At 37.8% G+C, this 19,342-nt stretch overlaps 3 protein-coding genes and 1 long non-coding RNA gene across 7 annotated transcripts in view; 2 read left to right on the top strand and 2 right to left on the bottom strand.

Annotated features, from left to right (window-relative positions):
• The first annotated feature begins 8,876 nt into the window (after positions 1–8,876).
• Positions 8,877–13,131, top strand: LOC103136345 (aflatoxin B1 aldehyde reductase member 4-like). The gene is made up of 7 exons (XM_007549549.2): positions 8,877–9,376; positions 10,248–10,435; positions 10,603–10,707; positions 11,180–11,276; positions 11,888–11,987; positions 12,079–12,208; positions 12,909–13,131. The coding sequence occupies exons 1-7, from the start codon at positions 9,082–9,084 to the stop codon at positions 13,068–13,070; spliced, it is 1,077 nt and encodes a 358-aa protein (XP_007549611.1). The 5' UTR covers positions 8,877–9,081; the 3' UTR covers positions 13,071–13,131.
• A 211-nt stretch (positions 13,132–13,342) lies between these two features.
• On the bottom strand, positions 13,343–15,716 carry mrto4 (MRT4 homolog, ribosome maturation factor). Its single transcript, XM_007549537.2, has 8 exons — positions 15,606–15,716; positions 15,332–15,390; positions 15,138–15,241; positions 14,376–14,457; positions 14,222–14,289; positions 13,984–14,135; positions 13,665–13,741; positions 13,343–13,579 (listed from the first exon to the last, which is right to left on the bottom strand). The coding sequence occupies exons 1-8, from the start codon at positions 15,631–15,633 to the stop codon at positions 13,433–13,435; spliced, it is 717 nt and encodes a 238-aa protein (XP_007549599.1). The 5' UTR covers positions 15,634–15,716; the 3' UTR covers positions 13,343–13,432.
• Positions 15,717–17,510: 1,794 nt separating this feature from the next.
• LOC107835991 (uncharacterized) lies at positions 17,511–18,858 on the bottom strand. 2 transcript variants are annotated; one of them, XR_001661835.1, is made up of 2 exons: positions 18,767–18,858; positions 17,511–18,603 (listed from the first exon to the last, which is right to left on the bottom strand). It is a non-coding gene; the product is annotated as an uncharacterized LOC107835991 (long non-coding RNA). The 2 variants fall into 2 exon arrangements; XR_001661837.1 differs by having other exon boundaries at positions 18,723–18,809.
• iffo2b (intermediate filament family orphan 2b) overlaps positions 18,600–19,342 on the top strand; it is a 28,364-nt gene continuing 27,621 nt past the window's right edge. For all 3 annotated transcript variants that reach the window (XR_001661833.1, XM_007549525.2, XM_016670472.1), the window contains exon 1: positions 18,600–19,208. Coding sequence is in view for 2 of the 3 variants with exons in the window: in XM_007549525.2 (XP_007549587.1) it covers positions 18,742–19,208 (467 nt within the window). In the remaining variant the exon portion in view is untranslated. The remainder of the gene's footprint in view (positions 19,209–19,342) is intronic.

Here is a 19,342-nt window from a genome sequence, read left to right as displayed (position 1 = left end):
CTCGAGGAATTTTAGTAATCGAGGTACTCGAATCATTCGAGGAATCGTTTCAGCCCTACTCCAAACCTTTATGCTGGTACCCCAAAAAACTGTTGAGCGGCAAAAAGAAAAGCATAAATTTTTAAAAAGGCATGACAAGTTTCGGCTCATATCCCCATGAACGCACAATCCCAACAGTAAGAGGTGGATAATGCTGTGAGGATGATTCTCTTTAATTCAAAGTTAATCTTCAAAGATGTTCCAATCTGATGGACAGAAAAACATTTTTCAAAGAAGAATAGATGTACTGCCATCTGTAGATGTGCAAATTATGAGCTACTTTCACTTCACAATAATGCATCACTTCATGTTGATTTATCACACAAAAATTAAAAAACATTCGTTAACCTTTGTGAGTGTAATGTCATTAAAAGTAAGAATTTTTTTTTTACAAGTACTGTTCACTTTATGTAAAAAGTGACCTGAGAGGGTTGATGGTCACACCTTTATTTTTCCCTAAATAAGCAGTCCTCATCATCTTAATTACCTTAGCCCTATTATTTTGGTAATACACACCCACATACATAAATCAAAGAAAGACAACAGAAAAAAAGAAGTTTTTAAAGTACCAGACTTTAAATCACTGTGTCAACAAAAAGCATCCCATTCCTCCCATTTGGGCGTTTACAGAGGATTTGCTAAAGCTGTACATTTTGCGAAACGGATTTTCCTCCTTTTGGATCCTGGAGGTCCTGCTGAAAAACAGCCACACTGATTGTATTGTGCTGACTGAGGAACAGTATGGGTAGCACGTAGCAAAGTGTGCAGGAGTGGGAGGCCTATGGTGTGAGCCTCCTTTTATCCAGGTTCAATGGCTCAGAGAAAAGGGTGATTAGTTCATCCTATCTGAAAGTGCTGCCACCATCTTTGGTTACTGAGATAAAAGCCATGCCTTACACTGAAGAGAGCAGGCATTGTCTAGTTTAAGTATAGGCAATGAGCAGCAGGGAGGAATGTCTCTTTAAGGCATTTCTATTAGAGTGTTTTAAAACAAACCAGACTCTTTGGAGACCAAGCCGTTGCTTCACTGTATAATTTAATACCATAACTTTCTCCTCAGAAACAAAGAGCCCATTGATAGAGAGAATAATAGGATGTATGATGACAGAAAAATTCAGGAGAATTTTTTCCAACTTCCAAGCCCATCAACCTCCCCATAGAGAGATACCCCAATGAGTGGCTTGCCTGTTCAGGGAGTGTACGGCTAGTAATAAACCACAAGTCAGTTGCAGACACAAGATCAAAATCATGAGAAGTTTCCTGTATGCCTATAAGCCATGAGATAAACTGTTTACAGGAAAGCTTTGCCAAGAGTTGGTTCATGGTATGCGGGCTGTCCGATCTGGATCACTGGTTATAAAGTCCCATCAAAAGAGCCTTCTATGTTTCGGCAGTGTGAAACAAAGCTTGTACATAAGGAGAGGAGCTGCTGGAAGCTGAAGTGTGACCACCAGAAATAATTCCCAGAGCTGCAATCAGGGTTTCAACACAGTCTGAAATTTAAGTATTTTCCAGCACTGCAAGTACGGATAAAAAAGACTCATATATTTCTGTAATTATGTTATATTTTCCAAATGTTTTATGTAACCGTATAACCAGTTTGCATTTTTGTATTTGAGATTTACCCCCAATATAAGTGTTAGTTGCAGTCATATGCAGCCATTTAACACCTTAACATATGAAAGATACAGTAAAACTACAGCTGAACAACAAAAACACCACACTTGTGTAACCCCCATAAACTAGGCTGCTGTCTGTACGTTTTAAGTAATTTTGTTAGTTTTTTAAATGTCCTGTAGAGGGCGCTAGTCCCACAAGTCTCCCGTATCTGTCAGAGAAGAAATGGCAGCCAACGTAGAAGCAGCACATTTCAGCAGAAGTAGAAAAGTTTTTTTTAATTTTTTTTTTATTGGAATTACTCGTCATAAGTGCTATGAAAAAAAATCAGTTTATGCTGAACTGGACAATGTTTTGTTCTGGGATTTCTCTTGTGAGTCTGTTGTTTCATTTCAGCTACTTACTTAAGGTGAATGGCTGCCTAGGCCAGAGCTAACGTTGCTCAGTTTTAGTTGAACAAAAAACAAAAAAGAAAGAAAAAAAAACAGTATGATGTGTAGCTCTATAGCTATGTGAAATGAATGGTGAAGTAATGTCTGAACCATTTCTGCTATTAAGTTCTTTATTTGTGGGAGTTTATGGTTCATTAAATGCTAATGCAGTTTACACTGAGAAAGAAGTAATTGCAGGGTCTTATACTGACGCCCATATACCTGCATGGTTGGTTAATGCTCTACATGCAAGCTGGGGTTTTTTGTACAGCCGATATCTGAGTGAGCCGGCGCAGTTCCAGAAGGAGAAAGGTCTCGCCACCATTTTGACTCGGACTGAAGCCCAGAATGTTGTGGAGAGACATCGTGTTGATGTTGCTGTATGCGTTGCTTGGACAACTGATAAGCTTCTTTAAAAAAAAGAGGGGCCTCCAATCCGTTCAATTCTTTCATTCCACAAACTATTTGTTCATTAACAATTTCAAAACCGACAACTAACGTATACATTGACCGAGCTGACTGACTGAACTGTTACACTGAATGATCTGTATTTTTATTGAAAAATATATATATATATTGAAGTGATCTCTAAAGCTAAAAGGTTAGAAAACTATTCTGGTTTCTTTACGGGTAGACAATTTAAATTTTTTCCTGTTTATTGGTTGGTAATTGGAATTACCGGGACTTTTATTTTTTTGGTGGAAAGACAGGATAACTTGAGTTGTTAAAACTTTGTTTTGCTCATCATTCTCCTATGTGACCACTAAGCATAAGTAACTTTGCTAATGAATTAATTGCTCATTTGGTTAAGTAGTGATTACACTTGTAAATCCAGCTTTTTCCATTGTAAACTAAAGGTGCCATGACAGGATTGAGCTGTTTTTCCTTCCTTATTAATAGAGAACTAGACCCCACAAGACTAATCTAACTTGTGAACAAATGTCAACATCTAAACTCTGTCAACAATTAGATATTTCATTGCAGCATGTCAAATGAGGTAGAGTGCTACAACTCAAGAAGTCTGTGCCATTAACTGTTAACATCTGCTCTGCAGTCTGCATGGGCAAAGTGACTCTGACGTTTGGCAGACATTTTTTGCTCAAAAGATCTCTATTAATGTTGAGATTATGAATTGTTAAATCATTTAGAAATGCAAGGCAGAAGCAGTCTGTGTTGATACTTACGATAGAGACAGCCTGCCTCCCCGTTAAGCTGAGACCATCCAGGACAGCATTTGTGTACCGTTTGGTAATCCTGTTTGTAAACCTGCCGATATGCTGTGTAATAAGCCGTCCTGTAAACATGACAAATATTCAGTTACAAACTTTTATACAAAAATGTTCAACAAAAAAAAACAAGCTGGTAAAAATACCGATACTGAAAATGCTAAACTTTTGTTTAGCATTTTCTTATGTCAGCATTTACTAACATGAAGTTCACATCATATGTCAATAACAATTTACACCTACAACAAAAAAGAAATTGGGCTACAATTATATGTAATTAGGTGAAAGACACAGGAAATAAAGAAACTGACTGACACACTTAACATAATATTAGAAACATAACTTATTAATTCAGAAATGCACCATTATAGCAATGATTTCTAATTGAATGCCAGTCAAATATATATTTCCTGAGAAAAATTATATGCTTTATACATATTTTCCCCTGCTGTTGATTTTTATGTGTACTAACAAAGTACACATAAAAATGAGTGAAATTTTTCCAAAGATTGTCAGTTTTAATCATAATCCACAATGTTCTGTGAGATCTCTCAATAGAAAACCGGATCTTTGAAGCACACGTGTGAAGTAAACCAAGACTTCCCAGGCTTTTAATGTTAAGGTAGTCGTGGATGGAGGCTGTCCCTGTACTTTGGCGACCCTCTCATTGCTTTGCTCACATTATACATTTAGTTTACAGCGCCTAATTGTTGCCTTGGCTGCCATCAAAGGAGCTTTTGACTTTGTGGAAGAGGTAAATAATGCCGAGAAATGGATCAGGGGGGACCCAGCTAAACCTCAGAAGGAAATGCTCACACTTAAAGGAATGCAAGCAGCAAAGACAGGAGAGTTAAGTAGCAGGTAGAGCCTCTGAAGAGGCAGCATTCATCTTGCACTTCACTTTACAGCAGGGTCAAAGCGGAAGAAGGAAATCAGGAAGCCACATGTCATCCTGTTTTGGCTTAAACACCAAGACCTCCTGGATAAAATATTCTAGTAGCATGAATCACGTGACCATGCAAAGCTCATGAATGAATGTTTCTCTCCTGCCAGGGCTCTGTCTGTAATACACGACATCCCCTGCAGGAGATGATGGGAGTGTTTAAAAGCAGACTAAAAGCATCTGAGTGATGAAAGGGAGGAGGAGAAACTCTGCAAATGAGCTGCATTACTCACCTCCTCTCGTATCCCATGCACCACAGCTGCCCCGCGCAGCCTTGCTTCCACACTTTAACCATTCGTGTGAAGGCCTGCACACATGGCTGCCTCTGGGCAACCAGCGTCACCTCCCTCTCTATGCACACGTTGGGCCTGGAATGAAAAACAGCAGAGAAAATGCTCAACACGTCAAGGTGGCCCTGTTGTGTTTCCTCAGATGTACAGACATCAGCGAGAGTAAATTTATGAACGCTTCAGGAAGGGTTGCGAGAAAAGATAGACGGGCAAGGCTCGTGTCAGGCATGTTTCCAATTGTTGATAGAGTGATGCCTGGGAAGTAATTACCTGCGTTCAGTCGGATCTCTTGGAATTCTTTTGAAGGCTTAAGGGGAATTCCTTATTCGGAAGGTCTCCGAATAGCAAAGCCCAGAGTTTTTCCCTACAACCATAATTAGATTTTACGTAATAAAACACCGAGTACATAATTGTGAAGGGGGAATAAAATTATTATTTTTATTTTTACAAATAAATCTGAGCTGTGTGACTTGCTTTTATATTCAACCCCTAATGAAGAAGGTATTCTAATAAGGGGAGACTGAAATTTAACTTGTGGATGCGAAATAAAGTGTCTGGTAACCGAAAACACCTTTTCAAACATGAAATATGGTGGAAGTGTCAACAACGTCCTGAGAAGAAGCTTTTTCTCCACAGGAGCAGGGAAGCTGTTGAAATTGATACGAAGATGGATGAAGCTAAGCAAAGGGCAATTTTTATTAAGTAATAGAGGCAAAACAACAATGAAACAATGGCTATTGGGGCTGATTTTGACAAGCAACAGAAAACATATTCAGGCCAACAGTGGATGGGTTAGATCAATACACATTCTTGTCTCAGAATGGCCCAGTCAAAGATCTGACATAAATCCAGTCGTGTCAAAAAATAAAAATTGAGCTCCAGAGATGCGTTTCAATTAATTTGACTGAAAAAAGAAGAATGGGCAAACACTTAAGTTGCTAAATTTGACAAAGCTAGCGAAGAATTTCCTCTAACATGTTGCAGCTGTAATAGCAGCAATACACATTTCAGCAGAGCTGAATATGATTTAAACACCACAATTTTTAGATTTATTTTATTGATTTAAATTTGTTTTACTGCAACTTTATCTTAACTTTTGGTTTCACTATTATGCTTCAGTTTAGGTCAGTCTGTTGCATTGATTAATGTAATACCTAGATGTTTTTACTTGTGGTTGTAAGGCTGAATATCATCATCAGACAGATAAGTTAGGCAACATATTCTCCTTCCAGTGAACCTTCTAGTTTGATGTTGCATTTTTCCAACACATGGCCTGTCTGGATCAGCTGTAAGGGTAGTTCAGTCATAAAAAACTGAAATGTGATCTTTAAAACTCTATTAAAAAACAAAAAAAAAACAAAAACAAAAACAAAAGCTCTACATGAAGCTAGAAGGACTGGCATGTTTGGAGATCAACAGGAATCCAGAGATAGCAACCAGCTGTTCATCTCAAAGGCAACATAATCACCATCACCTGCAGCTGCATATATGAAACCATAATGAAAAATCTTATTGTTCTGCCATAACTGAAGCACGTGTTTATTATTATGTGGTTGAAACTACCTGTTACAACAGACTGTCTTTATGTGACGCTCTTAAAAATAAACCGATTCTAGTTTTAGATTGCATGAAGATTGTGGTGTGAATACTGTAAGTCATAAATATTAAAGAGGAAATGCATGCAAATAGCACAGGCTGGTAGATGAAAGAGCTCCAAAGAACTTAAATGTTAGTTTCATTATTTGATTTTTGGTTTAAAATGCAATTTTGTAAACTTAAACATTTTTTTTTAAGTTTTTTTCAATAAGAAAGAAAATCTGCAGAAATGTATTTGTCTTAATTTTATTTTCACATTTAAAATAATAAACTAGTCTGTGCCACTACAGCGACAATGTTCTAAAATATTTTTCTGACAAGCTAATAATTCTGACTTCTGCATAATGACTGTAGGAGGCGCTGCTTCTTCTGTTCACCTCTCAGAAAGATAACTATTGTTTTTGTTTCCGCATATCTTATGGTGTGGGAGTCCGATTCTCACCATTTATGGCCAGTGACATCACGAGGTGAAACACTGACAGGTAATTTGTCTGAATATGTTCAAATGAGCTAATTTCTCTTTGCTAGTTTATGTCATTTTATGCCTCGGTATATTTAGAAGTAAAATCAAACCAAATAAAATTTATGATCATTCATTTACGACCAAATTAAAAAGGCTTGAATTTCAATTTAGAATTTAGTATTTTTAAGACAAACAAACAAAGAAAAAAAAAGAAAAATGCTTTCTTACAAATAGTTTCTGGACATAAATTTAGTTACTAAAACAGACAAGGACCTTTTATTGCTGTTTTGCAACAGGTAGGTGAACCTATCCTCCAAACTCAACAATATTTTAAGCAATTAGTTAATCTGCTTAACCACTTAACTTTGTTGGAGACGAATAAAACATCGTGTTATGTAAATAAAACCACCATTTACTCACATGTGAGGTTGGAGATTGCTTGCAATAGCGTAACTGAGTGATTGAGCCTCTTTAATAAATATTAAATAAAAAGAAAAAATGAAGATGTCCATTTTCTTCTTCGTGGGTTTCTTTTTTTTTAGCTTAAGATGTAAAAACAATTCACATCTCACTCAAAAACATATTTCATGGTCTTCAAATTACCCAAAAGAGCACCATTAATGTATGAAAAATATCCAGTTAGAAAAACTTCAACTGTGCGTAAATGTTCGTCCGTGCAGGAAATCCATGAGTCATCAAAGTGTGTCCTCCTCCTTCTCGCGGCCGATGTTTGGCACAGACTGGAAAACTGCAGCTCGAGCCAACGACTCGTCTCTGCAGATGTGGAAAAGAGGGACAAAAACCTCCCACAGGCTGGTTGTGCGCTTTCCACCCATTGAGTTGGTAGTGATGGCTGAGGTGCGGTGGGCTGTTGGGAGAGGGCGGTGAGAGCCACATTTTATTCAAACTTTCTGAAAGCCACCGGTGAAGCGCGCATGTGGGAGACTGAGGATGTAATTGGAAGCAAAATGAGAAGTTATTACAGTATGATTTTTTGCTTCATTTTAAAACATATATTTCCTGCTCATCGGGGAAGTTAGTTTAAAAAAAAAAATTAAAAAAGCACTCGTAGATTGTGCGCGTAAAACTAACCAAGAATGTTGTTGTTGCGCGCACTGGCACAACCTCTGAAATAAAGGCGAGCAGGTTGGTTGGGTGGGATGCTGCTGCTATTACCCCAAAGCAGGAGAGGATGTATTCGGCTGCAGCAGGGAAGCGTCTGAAGCGGTCGCTCTACTGATGGAGCAGCCAAAGGTTCAGGAGCCCCATCTGAGCACCGCTGTTCTCCAAACAAAGTCTGCATTGCCCTCATATGTGTTCATGACCCGGAAGAGTCCCGGGTCAGAGCAGCATTAAATCAGCATGCTGTGCTTTACCACAGCATGCTGTTTTAATTAGCTTCCAGACATATCAGCTCATCTCAGACATGTGCTTCAGTTAGTTGAACTAGACTAATGACAATCAGGTGGACTTGTTTATTTTCATTTCTGGAACTACTTCTGCCAGACAAGAATCAGGGTCGACCCGTCGCCAAACAAGAAATTAATGCTTAAAATTTAAATAGACAAATAAGATATGAGTCACACATGACCCACGTGGCTCAAACTTGCAAATAAAAGGCTAATTATTTCAGGATACAGCACATCTCAGTAAATCAGTATCAGATTGAAAATCCCAAGCATAGAGATGACTAGAGATGACTTCACACATGTTCAGCAGAAAGTCATTGACATCCCACCAGAAGGATAGCCCACAAAAGGTCAATACTAAAGAGGCTGACCAGAGACTGAATGCTATATTCAGGCATGCTATATTCAGGCATGTTAATGGAAAGTTTAGTAGAAAGAAAACATGTTGTATGAAAAGGTGCAAAAGCATCACAGATACATGCAGCCATGGCACATTGATGCAATAGTCTAACATTTACATTTAAATTTTTATAGATTTATTTTTGCAATATTCAGATTCTTTGAGAAACAACAAAAAAGTTTTTATTATCTATAAATCATATTTCTTTATATATCAGAGCTGTCATAGTTGAGCTGCATATGCATGTATGAATTAGGTAATGTATTGTAATAACATCCTAGGATTGTATCATGTATATCTAAAAGTTTAAATACAAATTTTATTTAACATTTTTTAAGAATATTTATTTTATAGTGGTTAAACTGATAAGAGCCGCCTTGTTTGGATGATGATTTGCTGCCGCCCTGTGTTCAAAAATATGAACTACATCTAAACGCTGCGACCACCACAGATAAAAGGGAGAGCCGAACAAATATTTACATGAGTCTATACCACAGGAAGTGGTCATAAAATGAACCTTGCTCCGCTTTAGTTGTAACCTTGATATAGCCAGGTGGTAAAATCTCACACGGAATATTTTGCGTTTTATACGGACTAAGTAACTTTAAGACGCTCCCTTTTTATCCAACCTTTGCCCTTAGTCACACGCTAGCTGCTGTACTGTAGCATGGTGTGGGTAATAAGAGGCGGACTCTGCACAGTCAGACACACCAACAACATAAAAACCGTCCTCGTACACTTGCCTCAGCTTGCATCCTGCAGAAACATGTCTTCGTCCCCAGTTAAAAGGCCAGTTACTTTACTGGGAACCATGGCGTTCGGGGGACGAGCGGACGCCGAGCAGAGCCGGGAGATGGTGAAGGCTTTTCTGGACAGGGGGCACAAGCATGTGGACACAGCCTTCATGTACGTGGATGGGAAGTCGGAGGCCATCATAGGAGGCATGGACCTTCCCAAAACAGGTGAACTGAAAGCATCCAGAGCTGCTCAAACTGAGTTTTTAACTAATGAAACTAGAGAGTTCCCCCTGGAGTGAGAAAATAAGTTGTTGGTTCGTAAGTTTTCCCAGCACTGTTCGACGAATACAGCATGCTGGATTTTAAGTACTCATTCAGAAGTAAAACGTATAGTGTGAAAGTTTAATTGTTTATTTTTATTTTATTTTATTTTATTTACGTTTGCAGAAAAAAAAATATTGCAGTTTTTATTTTTGACCACAAGATGGCAGCAACATATTCTATGAAAGGTGCTCACTTAGTTGACCCTAAGGTCAGAGTTCATTGTTTAACCTCTAGCCTTGTTCAGTCTGTGAAGTTTAAAGTTTACTTAAGTTCACTAAGTTGACACGGTTTTGTAATTTATTTAGGTTAGCCAATCAAGGAGTGCATGGCAGCTGGAGCCTCTCAGTTATTCTGACTGAAATAGCTGAATTTTTGCTTTAAAGGTTAGGATGCTTAAAATGCCTCCTTTTGTCACTCATGGTTACTTTTAAAGAAAATGTGATGCAATCATCCCTCTGTATCAAAAGGTGGTTACAGGAATGTTTGTTGCTACTTAATTGCACCCAACATTAACCATTCATCGAATCACCACAAACCTCAAAAGAGACAAATTCAGTTATCTGTGAAGAGAGACCGTCATGGAGACCTTGACAGTCCAGTAAATCCCATTGTGTCAAAAGGATCAAACTAAAGAAGCATGTTGGCACCAATCTTGGTTAATAACTAACATAAGCAAGCTAGCTTATGTTGTCTATATCATCATGCGATGTTGGAAGTGTGTTGAGATAATTAAATAACATTTCAGTCTAGAAATGATTTCATTTTCCCACAGTAAGCATAGCAACCAAGGCAAACCCGTGGGATGGGAAAACCCTGAAGCCGGAGAGCGTCCGCTCACAGCTTGAAACCTCCCTGAAGAGACTGAAGACTGACTGCGTGGACCTCTTTTACCTTCATGCTCCTGATCATCAAAACCCCATCGTGGAAACTCTCAGGGCTTGCAATGAGCTCCACAAAGAGGTGAGCTTACTTGGGAACTTCAGTGTTTAGTTGAAAATTATGTAATAGCTTGGTGTGCAAATGCAACACTTCATAAGATGCTTCTTTAAACTTTAGATGCTGTTTTCTTATTTTATTTTAGAGAACGTTAAAGTGTGATTTAATGTAAAAAAAAAAATCACCAACAGGGTAAATTCAAAGAGCTTGGACTGTCAAACTACGCGTCTTGGGAAGTTGCTGAAATTGCGTGCATCTGCAAACACAACAGCTGGATTATTCCCACTGTTTATCAGGTATTTCAGCATTTTTATTCCTAAACAGCTGTAAAACAAAGTAAGTTTTGAGCAAGTAATTAAGGAATCTGTAGGTAAGGAAAGATTTGAATATAGTTATTTCACCAAAATTATCCCTAATCACAAATATGTGTTATGTTTCTCAAATTTGCTGAATGTTAGGAACAGAAATCTGAAGATGTGGTCAGTTAAAGACTGGGAATAAATGAAAAATCAAAAGGAACTTTCATAGTGGTAAGGTAGTTCCTTGACCTGGATTTTATTCTAGGATTTCATAATAAAGTGAGCTGAACCAAAAGACAAGCTGAATTCTTAGGATTTTTGTCAAAAAAATTGTCCTTCTATTTAGCAACTATGTGCTACTTCCTATCACATGAGAACCCAATAAAACAGAGTGTAGTCATTCAAAATTCTCGTCTAACTCTAGAAAAAGTAGTAGCTTGTTTGGTGACTGTAACTCACAACTTCTCAGGGAATGTACAATGCTACAACAAGACAGGTGGAGACAGAACTGCTACCATGCCTGAGATACTATGGAATGAAGTTTTATGCATACAATCCTCTCGCAGGTACTTTCTTCTGTGATTAATCTTATTAATAGTTGAAGAATGTAAAAAGTTAAAATTTTCCCTCTTCTTCAAAGAATTCCTGCAAGTTTAATGTTTAAAAACTACTTTTCCAGACTCCAACTTCTAGATTAAAAGAAAAAAAAAGCTATTGCACTCTTACCATTTGAATATAAAACATTTATATTCCACTGAAATTCCACAAATTATGAAACTGAAACATTGTGGGGTTCTGGACTAACTTTGAGCTATATTAAAAATCATGAACATTTAAGCATGTCAACTCTAGATTGAGTTTTTGTATTTAAAGCACAATTTCTGATCTTTGAAACCTTATTTTGTTTGCAAAAAGAAAACGGGTGTTTCAATGTTTTTACACTGAAACTTCTGTTTCAGTGTAATTTATCCAACTTTTGAATCACCTAATAATTTCATGTGCATATTTTCTATATTAAAAACATTGTGACATTTCATTTTGGCATATTTCTAGATTTACTGAAGTTCTGGATACAAGTAAATTGCAAACATCTAGGAATTTACTGATATAGGACATTTTCTGTATTTTTGTTGTCACCTGGACATGTCTGAGTGCTGATGTGGCTCCTCGTCTTCAGGCGGTCTCCTGACGGGGAAGTACCACTATGAGGACAAAGATGGCTCTCAGCCTTCTGGCCGATTCTTTGGCAACAACTGGGCAGCAGCATACAGAGACAGGTGAAAGACCAGCAACTAATGTCCTGCTATTGCATGTTAATGTAAAACCGTGGTAATCTGCATCCATGGTGGTTGCCGTTCTCTGTTTAAGATACTGGAAGCTGAGCCATTTCCAGGCTATAGAGTTGGTTCTGAAGGCATTAGAGAGCGCGTACGGCTCTGAGAAACCCACCATGACTTCTGCTGCTATGCGCTGGATGTACCACCACTCCCAACTGAAGGTACATATCAAGTTTGGATACCAACTGCAACATAGGTTTCTAAATTATGGTTTGTATCTTATACAAGATTGGTAAACACAGTGGTATATGCATTTCATATTCCATAAGCTCCAGTTTTTAAAACTTGACAGCTATAAGTATATAATTATGGTTTAAAAATTATGTCAATCATCAGTCGGCTCAGATACTCCAGCGATAAAGTCTTTACTGTAAGAAAAAGCAGGAAAAAGGGAAACCTAAGCTCCAGATCTGATTTGTTGCAACAGATCAGATTTTAAGGCAAAAATTGCAGGTTGTTTGAAATCTACCACTAGATGTCACTGTTTTACATCTGCCCCTTAAACCAGAGTCCTATGCAGCCTGTATGAAGTAATTTTTAGATAATGGAAAGATTTGTACTTTCAAATGTTATTCTCTATAGAACTCTCTAAAATAGTGTCCATTTATCCATCCATTGTTTTATTAATCATTTCACCTTCCAAGACTCTGGCCAATTTTCAGTCCGCCTCTTTCGTTGTTTTTTGCAGGTTCTGTAGAAATTCTTGGCAAGATTTAAAGTGAACTGGTGTTTATACTTACAAAGTTGTCTAAAATATGTCTGCCAATTCTCTAAGTTACAACTCTTGTCATGACTGTATGCAGCCTTGCTTTGCTACAAACCCAAACTACTCTGACTGCTCTCTCTGAACACTGTATCCAGGGTGATCTTGGAGACGGAGTCATCATTGGAATGTCAAACATGGAGCAACTTCAGCAGAACCTGGCTGCAGCTGAGGAAGGTCCTCTGGACCAGACAGTGGTCCAAGCCTTCAAGGAGGCCTGGGACCTTGTAGCCCATGAGTGTCCCAACTACTTCAGATGAAGAGACTTGCACCACATAGCTTGCCTATACCAATAAAATATGATTTTTTTGATTGAAAACTGATTAAAACCATTTTTTTTATTCTGGTTTAATAATCTAAAGATCAGTTTAAGTTCATGTTTTTTAACCTAATCAACTACAAATCTGTTGATGTAAAAACACTTTGCTGTATAAATGTGAAAAACATTTTCACAAAATGGAAAGATTTGATACCAGTCCAGTGTTTACTGAACAACTCTGTACAAACATTAAATTCAGCAAACCACAAGTTCCTGTTTTGAAGTAATTTTATAATAAAAAAGTGTGATAAATTTCCAAATAAGTCCATCTGCTTTTAAATGTTAGCCATCTTTGCAGAAGTTTTATTCTGCATCATCCTCATCATCATCATCTTCCTTTTCCTCCACAGGCTCTTCCTCACCAGCCAAACTCTCAAACTCGCCTGTCTCCGAGTTCCACATACACTTGATCTGCACTTTAAATTCTGCCATCTCGATGGCAAACAGTTTCTGTGAACACAAGAGGAAGATAAAACCGTTTTAGCTTATGAAAAAAAGAAAAGGTTTCAGATTCACCTGAAGTCAAAAACCTCACCAGAAGCCGAGCTTGTTCAGGAGTCAGAACGTCTCCTTCTTTACAGACGTCGTAGGCTTTGAGCAGCGTTACCACTCCTGTGAAAAAGATTAAAAACTGGCATTAAATATGTCCATAAAAGTACTGTTTTCAGAAACTCTTTGAATGAATGTGCCAAGTTCATTGGCCTACCAACAATACAAATGTACTATAAACTAAATTTGCCAACCTATAAGGTCTTCCACTGTTATTGACACATCTAGTAAAGATGTGAAGATTTTTTTTATTGCAACATGCCCTGCCTTTCGCCCCAAGTTTACCCCGCTGTTCATGTTCTCACCTTTCTTTAAAGCAGTGGGAAGTCCCAGCTGCCTCAGTTGAGGCTCCATTGAGTGAGGAAACTGTTCAAGAGGACCTTCTTCCAGCGTTACGTCCATCTGTGCCTGGTTGCCTGCGCGAGCGTAGTCCGTCTCTTTGAAATGGTTAAAATATCTGCAAGCAAAGCCCAACGTGCAGCCATCCTATGAGCAGATTGTAGAAAACTGGAACAATGCAGACTTAAGGAGACTCATACTTACTCTTGTACTTCATCCTTTGTTTTGTTAGTGAAAAGTACTCCCACCTCTCCACGCAAATACTTGCTGACCTAAGCATGGGAGTCATAATAGGTTTAATTCTCTGCAGGAGTCAAAATAATATTGCATTAATAGCTGTAAAGCCATTCATTCTTACCTTGTGCAAATTATCTTTGTATTCATCCGTTTGTCCTTTTCCCAAAGCAACAATCATCACTTTATTTTTGCCAAAGAAGAATCTGTGACACACAAACCAAGAAAAAACATATTTTACAAGTATCTATATAGTTAGCTGTCAGGTTAAATTTTAATAAACATAAAAAGAAAGTCTGTGGCAGTAGCAACAATTATTACCAATCACGTTTGTTATATGCCAAGTTATGCAATATAGATGCAATACACTTAAGCTAATTAACTGCATGTTCCGATTTCAGCTAAAAGTTCTTTGATAATCACCTTGTTTTATGTCAAACTGCTATTTCTGCTATTTTTCATTGTTTCAACGAGCAAGCAGATTAATATAGTACCAAACAAAACAAAACAAATTTAAAGTAAATTCTTAAGTGAATTTTTATGTACAATAGTTCCAAACACTTTATTCAAATTTCAAGCACCTTTAAAACTGAAAAAACATGCTAAGTTTTGGCATTTCTAAGCATCTCAAGCACATGTTAAAGGTTTGAATTAACTGACTTACATAAGAAAATATTACTGTGAATTTTGGGGCAAAAACAAACAATGGATGGAAAGTTGCTTAATTCCATAAAACAAAACGTAAATTCGGAGGAAATGTTAATAAAGACATCTTTAAAATGTCAGACTAAAGCTGATAAGAGAGCATTTTTACACAGCATGCTAAACTTTGTTGCTTGAATTTGTAAAGTCCGTCAAAAACCGATTACATATGTGTCATTATTACCTGCTATGTTTCCATGCTGTCCTGATGTCTTTCAACTTGTTATTCCTCATATTTTCCACAGAGAATATGAACAGGTTTCTATAGGTGTCCACACATTTCCGTAGCTAAAGAAAAAGGACCAAGAGACGATTTATTTAACATAGAGGAGAAGCTAATACCTGAGAATAACATTTGTGGTTTTGAAAAATACCCACCTCCTCGATTAACTTCTGTTTGGATTCCAGCCCCTTCTTGGCAGTTTTTGTTAATGAGACTGATGGAGGAAAATACGAGAAATAGATCAGTTTTTAAACCGATTTTACATCTGTATCAGCTGCAGTACCACCATGCTGCGTGAAGATGTTAAGAAGCTAGGTTATCCCGCATAATCTCAGCGGTAATTAATCTTAAATATCAGTAATATGTTTAAAAAACAAACCGACTACAGCTATTTAAACAATATCTTCATATAAAATGTGTTTTCCTTACTTTTCTTGTCCCTCTTTGACTTCGGCATGGTGGCAGAACAGCAGAACACGTGAAGCAAATGGACCCTAAATGTTTCTGTTTGGAAAGGCTGGCCATTTGGCGCCTGACTAAAAATACCACAGCTTCACTTCTTAAAACGCATTTTTAGGGTGTTTAAACGAGTACATTTATATTCTAATTTTACAAACTTAAAATAAAAAAAGTATTCTAGAATATTTATGCTATATATGTTATTTTCCCTGATTGTTTTTGAAAGAGTTTTACCTAGTCCGTGTGATACAAGAGAGGCACAATCATCAGGGTGCAAGTGTAAAATATTACGTTCATTATCAAATAACGTAGTTCTACATTGTGTACTTTGGGACTTTAACTTTTTATTTGTGGGTGTCTTTTGATGTGTACAACATAATTACTCAAATCCATTGCTCGGAGACAGTTTGTACTGTGGCATTATTTAATACAAGCTACAAACATACATTTAGATTTATTATTAAATAATTTATGATTATAAATGATTATAATTGTTATGATTATGATTATTTATAATTTATTTATCTATGACAAAAAATGGCTGTGTGGAAAAAAACAATCTGTATCGATGTAATTTTCATATTAAAATAACACTTGTGTAGATTTATGATTTTTCTCAGTTTTGTATTTATCCACACTCAAAAAGTATAAAAATCAGTACCAGTAAAAATCACTGTACAAATTAGCGTTTAAAAGAAAGATAAATGAAACTGTGAGGTAAACGGAAAGAAATACAGTATTTCTTTCCGTTATTATGCCTAAGGTCTCCTAATGACGGATACATTAAGCATAGGAGAGTTGGTAATTATCAAAAAAATGCATAACAATTAAACAACTGGAAAATCATACTCCATTTATGTTTTGAATAATATTAATGGACTTTTGTGTGGGTGTGTGTATGTCTGTGTTTACATATATATTAAGTGAAATAAATAAATGTTTCTTACTCTCTAAATTAGACAAATAGATCTTGGGACATTATTGGGATATTATATTATAGATCAAGAAATGTTATACATATTTACCAGAATTAGAAGACAATAAAAATAAATAAATAAATGTGCCAGTGTAAGTTAAGCACAATTACCGCTTTGGCTATTTTTTTTTTTTGGTCTACATGCAAAGAGCTACATGTGGGACATAATGACATAATGGTGGTGGTGTTATATTGTGGGGATAACACAGAAATGGAAGTTGGATGAATCTACGTCTAACATACATATATTTTAAAAAGTGAAGTATGAGTCAGAAATAGTTGTGAAGTGGAACTACACAGCAAAAATTGAAGGATTCAACTTTTGCAAATACACACACACTCCAGCACAGTGCAGCTCATTCAAATTCAGCCCAATGCAGATGCATCCACCTGTACTCTCAGTATAATGAAGTCAAATCACATTTTTCATGTGCTTCAAATCAATATTAATAGATTATGAACATCACTCTAACCACAATATCCAAATGGTGAAACATAATGGTGGCACGAAACGATAGGGAATGTCGAATTTTTAAATGTATATTATTTTGAATAATTTACATTATTATGAAGAGGAGGTGAAGAAGAACGTCCATGTGTGGAAGCTTCCCTGTTCCTGTTGAAGAAAAGCTTCCTGTGTGGAAACTCTTCTTCAACAGGAACAGGGAAGCTGCTCACAAATATCGAGACAATAGGGAAGTCCATTTACAAATAAGATGATAGGGAAATAGGGAAAGTCTCATTTGTGAATGTATTTTATTTTGAATTTATATATTGACGCCATCACCTTGAAAACTCATTGCTTCTTAATATAAATTTCCATTATTTCATCAAAGTTGCATGCTTTTATTATATTTTCCACAGGATATTTAATAATGCAACCAAAGAGAGTTGCAAAGTGAGATCAGTAGAGTTTATTCTCAAAAGAAAACCATAGTGATACGAAGCACTTAATAGTCAAAATAAACTGATTTAATTCATATTCCAATATACAATATCGAGTTCTGCGCATTGCATGTAAATTCAGTGCAATCCCGTTGAATCCTATTACTGTGATCAGACTAAATGTCAAATCCACTCACATGCGCCGCAGCTCAGTCCAGTTCAAAACAGTCAGTTTTATGGGAACCACGGGATTGAAAGGTATTCTGGATCCTACTATTAATAAAACTGTATTTAATGCAACTGACATGGCAAATATTAGTATTTGTTCATATGGTGACCTTTGATGGATAAAAATTATCTTCTCCATCCCAGATTTGGCTTTGAATGCAATTATGGGACAAAATATTGGAATATAAAAAAATAATCATAATCTTTGTGGGCTATTGCTTTCTTTGGATGTAGAAAACAATTTATTACATTTATTATAACCATACAGCACATTTTAGAATGAATATATGATTTTAAATTATTTTTAATGTTTTACTTTTCTGTAATGAGAAGCAATCATACTTGGAATTACTTCTAAAATACATGTGCTGAACATAAAATGTGTAACAAATCAAAATGAAACGGCCTTACTGACGTCCAGCTATAAGCCTTGGCTGAGTCTCGTCATGGAGACAGAGTGAGAGGCTCGGGGAGGGACGTGGGAGGGGCTGATAAGGTGATAGTGCCGAGTTTAGCACTTTGCAACATGATCCACGGAGAGGCCGGGCTCTGCGGCGCTGCATCCTGCCCCTCCGCGCCGCATGGAGACTGGATAGAGCCGCGGTGAACCGGGGGATGATAAGGACAGAAGGCTCCTCCTCAGTCGGCCGGCAGCATCAGCAGATCTGGACAAAGACGGAGACAAGAAACATGAGGGTGACGAGGAGTGCGGCTGGGGCTTATTATTTCGGTCTGCGTCAAACCTTCGGTTCCGTCAGGAGATGAAGCCCTCTGTGGCTCCTAAAGGACTTTTTGGGGTTGGTGTTTGCTGCAGGAGCCCATGTTAGAGTCTTCCAGCGGTGACAGTGATGGTCCCCCCATCTTCCGTGCTCTCAGCATCTGCATTGTGAGGAGAAAACGTCCAGTGGGAGTGGGGATTAGAAGGAAAATGCAGACATAGCTAACAACAGGTTATTTTGTTGCAGTCAAACCATAGAAATCCATTGCTAGGTTATTACTTTTTAGTTATTTTTCATCATGAGTTCCCTGTTTTTTTGCGAACCTCCCGCCGGTCCGGTCTGCAGCGGCTCCGGCGCGGTGACCAGCGCCCTGCGGAACGACCTGGGCTCCAACATCCATGTGCTGAAAACCCTCAACCTGCGCTTCCGGTGCTTCCTTGCCAAAGTCCACGAGTTGGAGCGGAGGAACAAGCTGCTGGAGAGCCAGCTGCAGCAAGCTCTGCAGCGGCCGCAGTGCCGACACCCGTTCGGCCGGGAGGTCGCCGTGCAGACGGACGGTCCCGAGTCCAGGCTGCCGGGTACCATTTGGAGTTTCACCCACATCCGGAGGCAAGGAGAGCGCTTCGAGACCCTGCACGGCCCCGGGGTGACGTGGACGCACCCGGACGGAGTCGGGGTGCAGATCGACACCATCACCCCAGAAGTGAGGGCTCTGTACAACGTGCTGGCTAAAGTGAAGCGAGAGAGAGACGAGTACAAGAGAAAGTGAGTAGTCATCTTTATTTTCTTTATTGGGTCTTTGCTTTATGTTATTTATGTGGTTGTCAGAGTCAGACTTATAGCTTCTTCATTTTACCCCAGATTTTTTTTTCTTAGATTAAAACCTATTAAAACATTGT

The sequence above is a fragment of the Poecilia formosa genome, unplaced genomic scaffold, assembly GCF_000485575.1.
Source record: "Poecilia formosa unplaced genomic scaffold, Poecilia_formosa-5.1.2 Scaffold2, whole genome shotgun sequence".
Taxonomy (NCBI): Eukaryota; Metazoa; Chordata; class Actinopteri; order Cyprinodontiformes; family Poeciliidae; genus Poecilia; species Poecilia formosa.
This window is presented reverse-complemented; position numbering and strand designations above follow the sequence as displayed.

What these genes read in the sequence shown, in the direction of transcription:
- LOC103136345 (XM_007549549.2), top strand. Translation starts at nt 9,082, where the DNA reads ATGGTGTGGGTAATAAGAGGCGGACTCTGCACAGTCAGACACACCAAC. An exon ending in CATGGACCTTCCCAAAACAG is followed by an intron (nt 9,377 to 10,247) that starts GTGAACTGAAAG and finishes ATTTTCCCACAG; the next exon opens with TAAGCATAGCAACCAAGGCA. An exon ending in ACCACCACTCCCAACTGAAG is followed by an intron (nt 12,209 to 12,908) that starts GTACATATCAAG and finishes CACTGTATCCAG; the next exon opens with GGTGATCTTGGAGACGGAGT.
- mrto4 (XM_007549537.2), bottom strand. Translation starts at nt 15,633, where the DNA reads ATGCCGAAGTCAAAGAGGGACAAGAAAA. An exon ending in ACAAAGATAATTTGCACAAG is followed by an intron (nt 14,290 to 14,375) that starts GTAAGAATGAAT and finishes TCCCATGCTTAG; the next exon opens with GTCAGCAAGTATTTGCGTGG. An exon ending in TCCCACTGCTTTAAAGAAAG is followed by an intron (nt 13,742 to 13,983) that starts GTGAGAACATGA and finishes TCTTTTTCACAG; the next exon opens with GAGTGGTAACGCTGCTCAAA.